We start from the raw sequence: 12,156 nt of genomic DNA on the forward strand, positions 1-12,156 counted from the left end.
TATTGTATGATGGCAAATATATATGCAATAGCAACAAAATAAAGACTTAATTATTTATCAGCAAACTTATTTATAAGAAGATGCTAAATAGTTGAAACACTATATATCTTCAGCAATTATTAAATAAATATCCCATATACATTTTGTACTGTGGTTGTTTGTCTTACAGCATGAACTAAGCTTACTATATATCAATCTCATTCTGTCATGCTCTTCAAGTGTTAAAACAATCATAGTTCCATATGCACCAGACTTGCAATTTATCTATCATGTATTCATGTCCCTGGATGTCATGCTTTTCAAGTCTTCAAACTACAATAGTTTCATAACAGTCATGCATTTCCTTTTTCTTTTAGTTTGACATACGCTGTCACGGAATCAGTATATTACAAGCCTCGTAATGAACAACCTTTTTTTTTCTTTTGGTCTGAGAAAAAAAGTACTAGTTCAACTACCTAGTCCGACTTGTACTTTTCACACTAATAACAAAAAAAAAAAAAATATATATATATATATATATATGCAAAACAGCCTCTTGAATATTAAATGCCAATCTAAAATCTCCTGCAACAATAGGTTAATCATGAATTAAAAACACCTTGATTTTAGCTTCCCCTCAACACATGTTCTCTCTTAAGATTAATCCAAGATGCACTTCAAATTGTAACAAAAGGAGATAATGAGTTCAAATAAACTTAATCTGTGCCCCTGGTAATCAGCGGCTGCCTTTCTGCAGCTTAAATCTGGACACTGGCCTTGAGGTATTAGAACTTGGAGGCTGCATACCAAAATTTATGATTACTAGTAAATTATACAAGAGAAGAGAGAGTAACATTGACAGCCTCTGCTGAACTTTTCCAAAAGAGAGAGAGTACTTGGCAGCCTCTGCCAATGTTCCAAAAAGAGAGAGAGAGAGACCACTACCTGCTCGGCAGGATTGCTTTTCTGAGGGTGAATAGGAGCAAGGCCATGGTCATGCTCGACAATAGAGCCTGTAAAGGCTCTGCGACTACTTGACCCCATCATCGATTTATGGCTAGTTTGACTTTCCTCTGAATTATCCTAAATCATTTGATCATAAACTAATTAGACAAATGCATCAACTTATAGATGGATACCTTGCATATCACAAATATGTACCCGAGCCTCGGAACCAGCCATTTTTTTTTCCCTCCTTTTTCTTTTTTTATCCAAATTTCCACATAGTGTTAATGTAGGCACCAGTTGGAGCTTTGTTTTGATATGTACTCCATATGAGCATCTTTTAGAATTGAAATTTCTGAAACCCAAAACAATATATTTTAAAGGATATTTGCATGTATATTGTGTATATTATATGCATACCTTGGGTTTCGGAGTTGCATGATGTTGAATTTGAGAGGGAATTATAGGTTTAGATGTACTGACTGACTGCTCCTCAGGGATGTTGAAAGAAACCACTAAATAAAAGTTAAAAAAAAAAAAAAAAAAAACACATAGCCGTCAAAATGCTAGAACAAGCTTTTTACAGTACAAAATCAGCAGCACACTATACTGTGCCTAACAGCCTATAATAATATAGTCTGGTACTGCTGCTGAGCTTTTATTATATTAATTACTAATTTGAGGGGCTTGTTAGAGTCAGGGTGGTTGTAACTGGGGGGCTTGAGGACAATTTTTCTCCTGACCTCTCGTCATCTTTTCATTCATGTTTTAAACTCCTGAATAGTCAACTAGTAGGAAACAAGATATTATCCTTGCAAGATTTTACCTTTGGCAGCAGGCATTTTTGGTTGTGAAATCTGCAAAGGAGAAGAAGAACTTGTGAGTGGAAGAGAGAGAGAGACCCTTAACCATTCAGAGAGAGACAGAGGGGAGGGGGGGAGTGTTAGGGACCCTTACCTCCAGTTATACATATCTCAAGTTACACAGTATGAATTATGGGACAATGTTCAGTACAGCCATGGAAGAAACAGCTTAAAATATAGCAGTACCATTGTACCAGACTGATAATTACTGAACAGGAGCACACACATTGGTATAGCCGTATATCATCAGAGCTTACCTCGTTATAGTTATTGACCTATGGTTGAACCAGAATTGGTAAAAAAAAAAAAAAAAAAAGCAGGTATGTCAGTCTCATAGCAGGAAAAGGCCAAAACAGTGAATGTGGAACTAAAGGAACACAACCAAATCTTCAATTACCATTTTTCCAGTGGCAGCGGCCTCTTTAGGTTCAGAGAAACTTAAGTCTGCTTGGGTCCTGAATTCTTTCATTGAAGTAGTTTCCTCATCTTCGTCGCTCTCTGCTGCATTACAAGTGACATCATTTTATTTATCCTTCCTTTGTAGTAGTATAAAACATTAATTGATATGTATCCTTCCTTCATCGCTCTCTGCTTTGTCGCCAACTTTCCTGATATCATATGGATATTACCTGACCTACTGGCCAATATCAGTTCCTCCAATTTTTATGTTATTTGCAATTTATTTCAATACTGATGCATCATATAGCATTAGGCGATCATCAAATATTAAAGATATATCATATTAAGAAACTACCAACTGCAGTTATGCTCAACAAATGAGCAGAATCAATACTGTGTGAAGCTAATTGAGTCTCATACTGAATACTACTACCAAATTAGCAACAGAACTAGTTTAATGTTGCTAAAAAAATAACTGTTATTTGCAGGTATTTGTCTTTAATTGGGATTATCTTTGACAAATCTATATCAATTCCAATTTTCACTACTTGGTACTTCAAGTCAATTCATCACAATTACGAAGAAGTGGGAATGTGGGACCCACCTTCCACGTCACTAATACCTGGTTGTTCAACCTCATCTGCATCTTCCTCACCATCACTACCAGCCTCCTGTTCTTCCATCTCCAGTTCATCCAGCCTCGCCATTACCCTTTTATACTCTTCATCTTTCTCTCTCTCTATATCTTCATCCTTCTTAGATGAGCTAGAACCTGACAAATATAAATTACTGTGAGAGTAAAATTAAAGAGTGGGAGAGAGAGAGATGAAAACAATTGATACCTGATATGTTATCCTGAGAATCCTCAATGTACTCTTCTCTTATTTCAACAAGACCTTCCTGCTCAAGATAATACAAATAATTCAAAATGTGGCATTAAAAACTTCAACAAAATTAAATTAACAATTGTTTTATTTTGAAAATTAAGACCACTAAGGAAAAGCAGGATATTAATATTTTACTTACCGCAGCTTCAGTGGCAGTAGAAGAGAAGAACTTGGCCTCTGCCTCAAGATCCGAAATAGTAGCCTTAAGAAAATCTATTTGGTCTTCTAATGATTTTCCTCTCCTTAGTAATATCTCCACTGTCTGTTTTGCACTTCTCTCCGCATAATAACCCTCACCAAGTAGCACCTAAAGATAATTGGTAGCATCAAGAGAATGACCTAACTGTTAAAATATGAAACTTTCATTTTTGCTTGGTATATGAGAACGCAATTGGTAGTATCAAATTTAGTTACTTAGCAAACTGGTGAGCATCTGTTGGTCAAGTATTGTGATTTATGTGCAATAATTGTTAGAAGATCTCTCATCATATGGTAAATAATATACAAACCTAAATCAAGTGATGTGTCTTTGTATCTATCTTTGTTTCTTTTTCAGAGAATGAAAGATAGCAGTGACTGAGTACCAGAAGCTCATTTGTATGGATAAGACGGCCTGGGAAGAAAGCCACACCACCAAAAGGAACCTGAAAACAAATTAAAAAAAAAAATGTAACTCAGAAAAGTGATAACAACATTGATCATAGGAGGTCCTTAAACCTTTGTTGCAACAGGTGTAAACAAAAATTTAAATAAATGATTCAACTCTCACCTGAGTATTTATGTTAATGTGAATTTCAGGAATAAAAAGTAAAAAATAATATCTTCTCTAGTCAATATGTTACAAACCAGTTGCTTATTTTCAGGCTGGTGTAAGAAAAAACCAAAAGCTGGAAAACAATTCCAAATTCCCCGATAACCATGGATCTTTTACTGGAATAAGGCTGGGCAATGGACTCTGTCCTCGCTTAACAAGTCTAATCCAAAGTTGATATTGCAATTTTGGTGACTGTTAAACTGGATTTATGAGTCATCTTTACAGCTCTTCTCTTTTTTTTTTTGGTAATTCATCTTTACACTTCTTAAAACTTAAATTATGTACATTTATCCTATTCAACAAATACATCCCACTAACTAGTCCAAAGAAATCGTTATTTCATACTATGTATTTTCTACCTCCAAAAATACCTGACAAGAACGAACTAGGAAACGAGAGAGCACAAAAAGTAAGAAAGAGAGAAAAGGGAATATTTTTTATTAAATAGCCCCAGAGAAATTACCATGATATCATGAGAAGTTTCATCGGGGAGTCTCTGGACGAGGGAGGAGAGGGAGGAGTTGTCGGCGGCGAAACGGCGAAGGCCATCGAGCTCACGGCGGCGCTCGGCGACGACCTCCTCAACCCGGTGCACAGCTTTGGCGGTCTCCTCGGGAGAGTAGACCGAGTCTAGCGCTATCGCCTTCCCTTTCACCTTGCTGGCAGCCATCGTATCTCCGATAAGATATGGAAATGCACCAAGTGAAGCGCTGGTTGCGGGGGGTACAGGCGGTGAAGCGGCTACTGCTCTCTAGTGAATATGAATTCAATTAAACTGGAGTGGGGCGGTTCGATGAGCACCGGACCGAAGCCGAAGCCGTCCGATCCAAATCGAGCTTTCTTCGCATGTGATCCGCACGAATCTTACAACTACCCGGCGAATCATGATGTGGATCGGACGGCTACATCGGACCGCCCCGATTTCAATCAAACTTGCTTCGAAGTTTCGGTCCTAAAGTCCCATTAGTTAAAATCGAATTCGTATCCTCTGAGATATCTCAAACTTTGCGTGACTTTATGGAAAATCTCAACCGTTTAAATACGTTTTGCACGAATCTCGAAGCACACATAATACTGACCCCCTACATCACCCCCGAATAGGAACCGGACACGTCGGTCACGCAAAAGTTGAGATATCTCAGAGGATGCGCACTCGTTAAAATCTTGGGGTTTTCGTCTACGTGGGCCACAAGCTTTTCTTTCTTTATAAATGGGTCGTGACACGTGAGTAGCCCAGTTTACTTCGCCACATGGGCCACGAGCTTTTTATTGGGCTTTGTGTCCTCAGACAGTTCATGTTATTGCTTTATGGTGTTAAATCAACTCTTGAACTTCGAGACTTCTAGTTAGGGGTGTTCAGAGCGTTTGGTTTGTAATCCAACCGGAAAATTTCAGTTTAAATATATTTCGGTTTAAATAGATCGGTTTGATTTAGACTTTTTAAAACTGATCAAACTAAACTAACCAGTTTATATTGATTCAATTCTAATTTTATTGGTGTTATAAACGATTTCATTAAACCGAACCGAATTTCAACTATTGTGTATGACAATTTATTCATTTCATTGGTACCAATAGATTTACTTTGGTTTGTTCAGTTCGATTTTTAATCGATTTATAGGTTTAATCGGTTCAGTTTTATTTTTGAAAACCGATTAAAATTTTAATTTGATCAATTTACTTCAGTTTCAACCGAACCGATCAACCGATCAACCGATCGTTTGAATATCCCTACTTCTAGGAGTCTATGATGACACAAACCCAAAAAATTGATCGGCTTATCAATTCAATTTGCGACAAGAATCACTAAATCAAATATAAGATGGAGAACAAAAAAGTATGTTATGCACAAATGGGCATTTTTTTTCTTGCAGATTGTATTAAGCGGTGAAAATATTAGGAAGAACTATTTAGCCGTGAGCACATGAATTCATAGTTTTGAAAGAATTAGAATTATTTTGAAGCAAAAGCTTTGCTTAAAAAAATTGTTTAAACAAAAATAATTGTAAAATATGGTAGCTTATATAGAATTTTTATATTTAACAAATTTAGCACGTAATATTTTTTTAAAAGATAAAATTATGTTCAATTAAAATAATACGATAAGTTACGCAAGGGTTCCTACATAGGAACACAAAGAATTATAGTATCTACATCCCAACAACTCAAATGAGTTTCTAAATAATTGTTGACTACTTTTTAGAAATTAAAGTCTCTAAAATTTCTAACTCTCACATTTCTGAAATTAATTTTAGAGTTTCTATTAAGCCATGTCAGCAATAAATTAAAAAATGAGAAATAATTAGAGCAAATCATTTAACCAGAGTTTATACACAGTTTCTTAATAAAGAACTTTGTTACGTAATTTTTAAATAAGAAATTTTCCCACATCCTTGAAAATGAATTAAAAACTGCCACATCAAATTATAAACTCTTGTAATATCAAAGATGTAGATGCTCTTAAGTATTTTGTTATATTTTAGGCACACCAATAATTTGAACTTCTGATCCCATTTTGCTTGACGACCTAAGCATTTACATTCCAAGTTTAAAAAAAAAAAAAATTAAGTTTATTTTGTATAATATTAGGAGGTCAAAAAATATATTTTTTTTTTGGTGTTTTAATTTTTCAGCTTAAGCTGACTTGAAAGATTCAAGCATAAAATATAAATATTTAGCTGCTGTAGTAGATCAAAATCAATCATTAAAAATATGTTATTTGAAATTTCTTAACTTAAAATCATACTGGCTTTACTTAGCATTACAAGATATCCTAGCTCTCCATGCGCCCCACACCATGGCATAGTTTATTACTATTTTATTGAATAAATTTTGTCGGAGATCACTAAACTTTGATCTTTGTCACGAATTAATCACTCAACTTTGATTTATTCCTCAGTGACCACTGACCACTTAACTTTGTATTTGTTCTAATTAAGTCATTTTATTAGTATTTTCATCCAAAATACTAACGGAATATCAAATGGACGATCAACTCATCATTTTTTAAAATTAAAAAATCCTGAGACAATTTGAAGACAGCATGCACCCTTTCCTCTTCTTATTTTCTCTCGTCCTTTGTGCCCTTTCTTTTTTCCAACTTTAATTTGCCCCTCTTCCTCTCTTGTTTATTTCTCTTCTATTCAAATTGGACCCGTTCGGCAAGAGTTGAATAGAGAAATAAAATGGAAAAAATATTCTATTCCCGCTGAACAAGAGAAAAAGTGAGTGAAATTGAAGAATTGAGAATAGTAGAATTGAGTTTGAACTTTTGCAGTCAAATTCCTATTTTTTTGCATTTTAGTCCCTTCTATTCCTCTATGAGCCAATTCTCTATTATCTATTAATAGAGGAATTGGTTTTTTTTTTCAAGAGATAGATTTAGCTCGTTTATCTATGCTCTTTCACTATTTCACTCTTCTACCATTAACCGAACACGACCGGAATAGTAAATAATTGAAGCCTATTCAAAATCCACTTTTCCTCACTATTTCTCTATTCCAATGATTTGCCGAACGGGTCCATTGAGATTTCTCTTTCATATTTTTCTTTTACCTTATCCACATTTCCTTTTACCATCTCCAATTGAAGAACTAGTCTATTCCTCTTCTATTCTAATTCGAAAATTATTCTCTTAAATTCTAATTTCATCTCCAATTGAAGAATTCAACAATGAAGCACCAAAAATAATTTCTGAAATTTTAATGCAATGTGCATAACTTTCTGAAATTTGTTTTTAGCTATACAAAATGGAAATGCACGGTTAAAAATTAGATGTTCTGATTTGTTTTCAGCCTTTGTTTTTCTATTTATGTTGTAATTTTCTTTATTAATATCAAGTATGCCTATGGCTTATAAATAAAAATAATGTTGTATCTGAATATTTTTAATGCAATTGATTAGTAGCGTCAAGATTTTTTTTTTAAAAGAGCAACAAGCATGCCTCACATTACTTATTACCGCTATGTCTTTCTTTCAATAAAAAAAAATCTTGGAGTTGCAAACAAAAAAATAAAAATAAAATGTGGGATAATGTAAAAAAAAAAGGTAGAAAAAGAAATATGAGATATGCATTTATTTCAACAAAAAAAAAACCCTAGGGGTTGTAATAAAAAATGAAGGGCACAGAGGAAAGAGATAAAAAATCAATGAAAAAATAAATGGTACAGAGGAAGAGAGAAAAATGAGTGAAAAAAAGGGCATAGAGAGAGAAAAATGAAGAGGGAAGGGTGTATGATATTTTTAAAAAAATTCAGAATTTTTTAGTTTAAAAAAATAATGAGTTGGACATCCACGTGGTATTCTATTAGTATTTTAAATGAAAAAGGAAAGATGGATAAATTAAAGATCAGTGACCACTTCGTGATAAAGAATAAAATTTAGCGACCTCCAACAAAATTTGCCCTACTTTATTTGCTAATCTTGCCACGTTTCAGATGACTTTAAGAGAAATTAGAAAAATATTGGTTCAAACTTTTGGGTATGGAAAGAGCTTTCAACACTATCAACTGTTAACAGAAATTGTTGTATCAGGTGGCCATTTCTAACTAAATTGGTTCTAACATTAAAAATTGGCGTACCAGATGAAACCATCTGGCAGCTCAGGAGCGGAGTCAAGTGCACTGTAAATATGTATCCTCTACGGTACGACACTCAGCCAATAAGCTGAGATTAGTTGTTAGTTAAGCGATTGAAATACGGTATCTATTTAAATACAAAAAGTCTGTTTTTGAGATTTTTGCCACAGTTAAAAAACTATCAAAATTTAATAATTTCATACCGGAAATTATCCAAATTCAAAGGCTGTAGACACTACTTTGATTAAATTAATAGCGTTACATCCTACTACTTTCCAGATTATAACCTCCTACATTGTAAAACCAAAAGACAGTACAGCTAACTAAATTTAAATAACAAGAACTCTCTTTTTATGAAAGCATCTCTTCTGACAAACCTTTTCTTTTTTTTTTTGAGACCCTTAGGCAGCAAACAAAGTCTTTTCCTGTCCTTTGAGCCTTAATACCCACAATATGTGGAATTCAGATACACTGCAATACCTGACCTTGTAGAATGAGATTTTAGTGGTTCCTTTTAATTTGACAAATCTCAAAACAAACTCCTATATTTTAACTAGATATCAAATTAATTTTGATCCAACTAGAAATTTTATGAATTCGGATATTCTAAAGTAACCCAATTTTTTTATTTTGAATCCGGACTGCCCGATCTACAATGATGCGAATATTAAAGACAGAGGTGCATTACACCTCAGGTCAGATTAGTTCAGATTCTGATTGGATGGTCCTGATATAAACACAAAATTTGAGTTACTTTAGGGGATCATGACCTTTTATATGGTCAGGTACCTCCTGACCTCTTGAGGATCGATATACTCTTAGTATGTGATGCAGACATGCAGTATTAAACTGATCGTGAGATTAGCACCAAGTGTATTTTAAGCGATCCACACTACGTAAACGGATCAGATTCAGATTTTTTTTTTTTGTTTTTTTAATATGCAGCATAGGTGCGCAACATACTTCTGTGAGATCTTTAAATTAAAATAAAACAAAATATATTTTAAAAAAAAAAAAATCTGGGATCGTTTCGACTTCTGTGAGACCCTGATCCACAACGGCAGACGATTTGTTTCAGATGTTAACTTCTCCAGTTTCAGAAAGTAACGGACGGTCCATTTCTAATAATGTATTGACAGTCAACAGTATTAAACAAAATTGAAGAGCTCGTTGACAAATTTTGTGCATAATTAAAATTAGTATCGGAGCATCTTATCCTAGTTACAAAAATTGAATTTAGCAAGTTTTTTTTCACATTGATTTTAAAATGTTTACGTCCCCTACAATTATAATATTGTTTGCACATCAAACAGAATTAAATTTTGTAAAATTATTAAGAGGTAATCTTTTACAATTATAGTCATAAATTGTTCATATCATTTCTAAAGTAATTGTTAAAATTTATGTGATACTTTCAGACAGATTACTAATTGGCAATTAAAATTATAAACATCACATAAGCATTTTCAATTTGTATTCAGAAAAAGAAAAAACAAATGTATCAACGTTTTCAATTCTACGAGCAAAATGAATTAGTACTTGAGATGACCTTAGCCTATCTATGGGACTAAAGGTGGATGGAAATCCATTTCTCTACAAATTGAGAGAATTCAAATGGAGCGTTCAAAAGGATTGAGATTTGAATGAAATAAGGTCGTAAATTTAAACATGAATTAAATGTGAGTCACTGCATTAGGAGTCGCAAGCAAATTCAGTACATGTACAAACTATAGCGTTAGAAAAATGTTTTCACCCGTCTCATAAAAAGATCGCTCAGATTACATCTAGTGCATGGTTTATTTATTTATTTTTGTAAGAACAACTATTTATATTTTTTTTTTGAAAGAAAATAAAACAACCATTATATTGAAAAGTGAGCACTTACGTATTTTAAAGCAAAACAAAAAACTAGGTACTACGAGAGAGAGAAAAATTTGGACGATAGTTAACATTCTTAATGTTTTTAAATGCGATATGCGGAAGACCATTGCATATGCCGCGGATTTTTATGCAAATTTTAATGAAAATTTAGAGTAAAGCTAGCGTGTGACATGCTCACCAAGAAAGTTTGGTGAGCATAACTCCAAAAGTATATCGGATCGACGTCAAATGTCAAATCCAAACCGTTGAAATCCATGTACTTCATGAGTGATGCATATACATGCAAAATTTTGAAAGTTTCGAGTTTATTTGCTACACGGTCAAGTGGTCAAAGAAATAATAAAAATTGAATATATAAAATAACTTATAATAAAATGTTCATTTCTTTGACCACTTGACCGTGTAGCAAATAAACTCGAAACTTTCAAAATTTTGCATATATATGCATCACTCATGAAGTACATGGATTTCAACGGTTTGGATTTGACATTTGACGTCGATCCGATATACTTTTGGAGTTATGCTCACCAAACTTTCTTGGTGAGCATGTCACACGCTAGCTTTACTCGAAAATTTATATATATATAAACAAGTATGCGGTGATATGCACTAATATGAGATAGTATGCGGTAATATGAAGTATTATACAAACAAGTATGTGGTAATATGCCATAATATATGGCCGAATATGTGGTAGTAATATGCGATCAAATATATATATACAGCCGCATATCCGGAACCACATATATTAACTGCATACAAATTTTTATGCAGATTACAATCAAATACGCATTTGCGACCGCATAGACTGCCTTTTATTACATTGAACATCCCTCATAAATCATAATGTTATAATTAATAACAAAAAAGTCGTATTTTTGTCTTTACAAAAAACAAATTGATACTTGAACTTTTATTAGTCCTTATTTAAAAAAAAAAATACAAAGCAGTACCTTTATTTTCGCAAAAAAATAAAAACATATAATTTTTTCCAACAGATATCTATGCTGACGTTAATTATTTTATTAAACACGTGGAACTCTGATCTGTCACTTAAATTTATAATTTATCGAATTAATACAATGTAAATGTAGATAATGTTTATTACGAATCCAACCAACTTAATTTTGATCTGTCTCATTTCGACATTATATATATATATATATATATAGGATTTGGCTAATATGCTATGGGTAGCTAAGAGGCCTCCCGTGCTACGGCTCAATATTAGACTTTTCAAAATTCTAACGGTCGATCCGAACCGTTCATCTTGTTCTCTATATTAATATGTGTTTGGAGACCAAATTTTACATTTTTTAGAAATTTTTTACTATTTTTTTAGATTTATTGAATATCGCTGTTTTTTATGGTCCAGATTTGTCTGAAAAACAGCGATTTTCAATAAATCTAAAAGAATAGTAAAAAATTTCCAAAAAATGTAAAATTTGGTCTCCAAACACATATTAATATGGAGAACAAGATGAACGGTTCGGATCGACCGTTAGAATTTTGAAAAGTCGAATATTGAGCCGTAGCACGGGAAGCCTCTTAGCTACCCATAGCACCGTAGCCAAGTCAATATATATATATATATATATATATTTTTTTTTTTTTTTTTTTTTTTTTGCTAAGTCTTAGTTTCTGCTTTTTACATCTAGATTTGGAAAACCCTCTAATTTACATTTTTTGCAGTTAGTTTAAATTAAATTCAAGTAGCATGTCATAAGTCCATGTGATAAATTTAACAATCCACATCAATAAAATTTGGATGGAAATACTATTTTAGTCAATTATTATAGAATAAAGAAACA

The 12,156-nt window shown here is 33.1% G+C and overlaps 1 protein-coding gene across 4 annotated transcripts; it reads right to left on the reverse strand.

Annotated features, from left to right (window-relative positions):
- Positions 1–398: 398 nt before the first annotated feature.
- Positions 399–4,664, reverse strand: LOC144562278 (Prefoldin chaperone subunit family protein). Of its 4 annotated transcripts, none has more exons than XM_078311472.1 (10): positions 4,351–4,664; positions 3,658–3,717; positions 3,213–3,380; positions 3,029–3,086; positions 2,809–2,958; positions 2,185–2,288; positions 1,751–1,781; positions 1,345–1,439; positions 925–1,062; positions 399–778 (listed from the first exon to the last, which is right to left on the reverse strand). In XM_078311472.1, the coding sequence occupies exons 1-10, from the start codon at positions 4,555–4,557 to the stop codon at positions 716–718; spliced, it is 1,074 nt and encodes a 357-aa protein (XP_078167598.1). In that variant the 5' UTR covers positions 4,558–4,664; the 3' UTR covers positions 399–715. The 4 variants fall into 4 exon arrangements, with proteins under 4 accessions (XP_078167598.1, XP_078167600.1, XP_078167597.1 ...); XM_078311474.1 differs by having other exon boundaries at positions 2,185–2,285; positions 4,351–4,657; XM_078311471.1 differs by having other exon boundaries at positions 2,185–2,285; positions 2,791–2,958; positions 4,351–4,656.
- Between the last annotated feature and the right edge of the window lie 7,492 nt (positions 4,665–12,156).

This window comes from Carex rostrata, chromosome 11, assembly GCF_964058835.1.
Source record: "Carex rostrata chromosome 11, lpCarRost1.2, whole genome shotgun sequence".
Lineage (NCBI taxonomy): Eukaryota > Viridiplantae > Streptophyta > Magnoliopsida > Poales > Cyperaceae > Carex > Carex rostrata.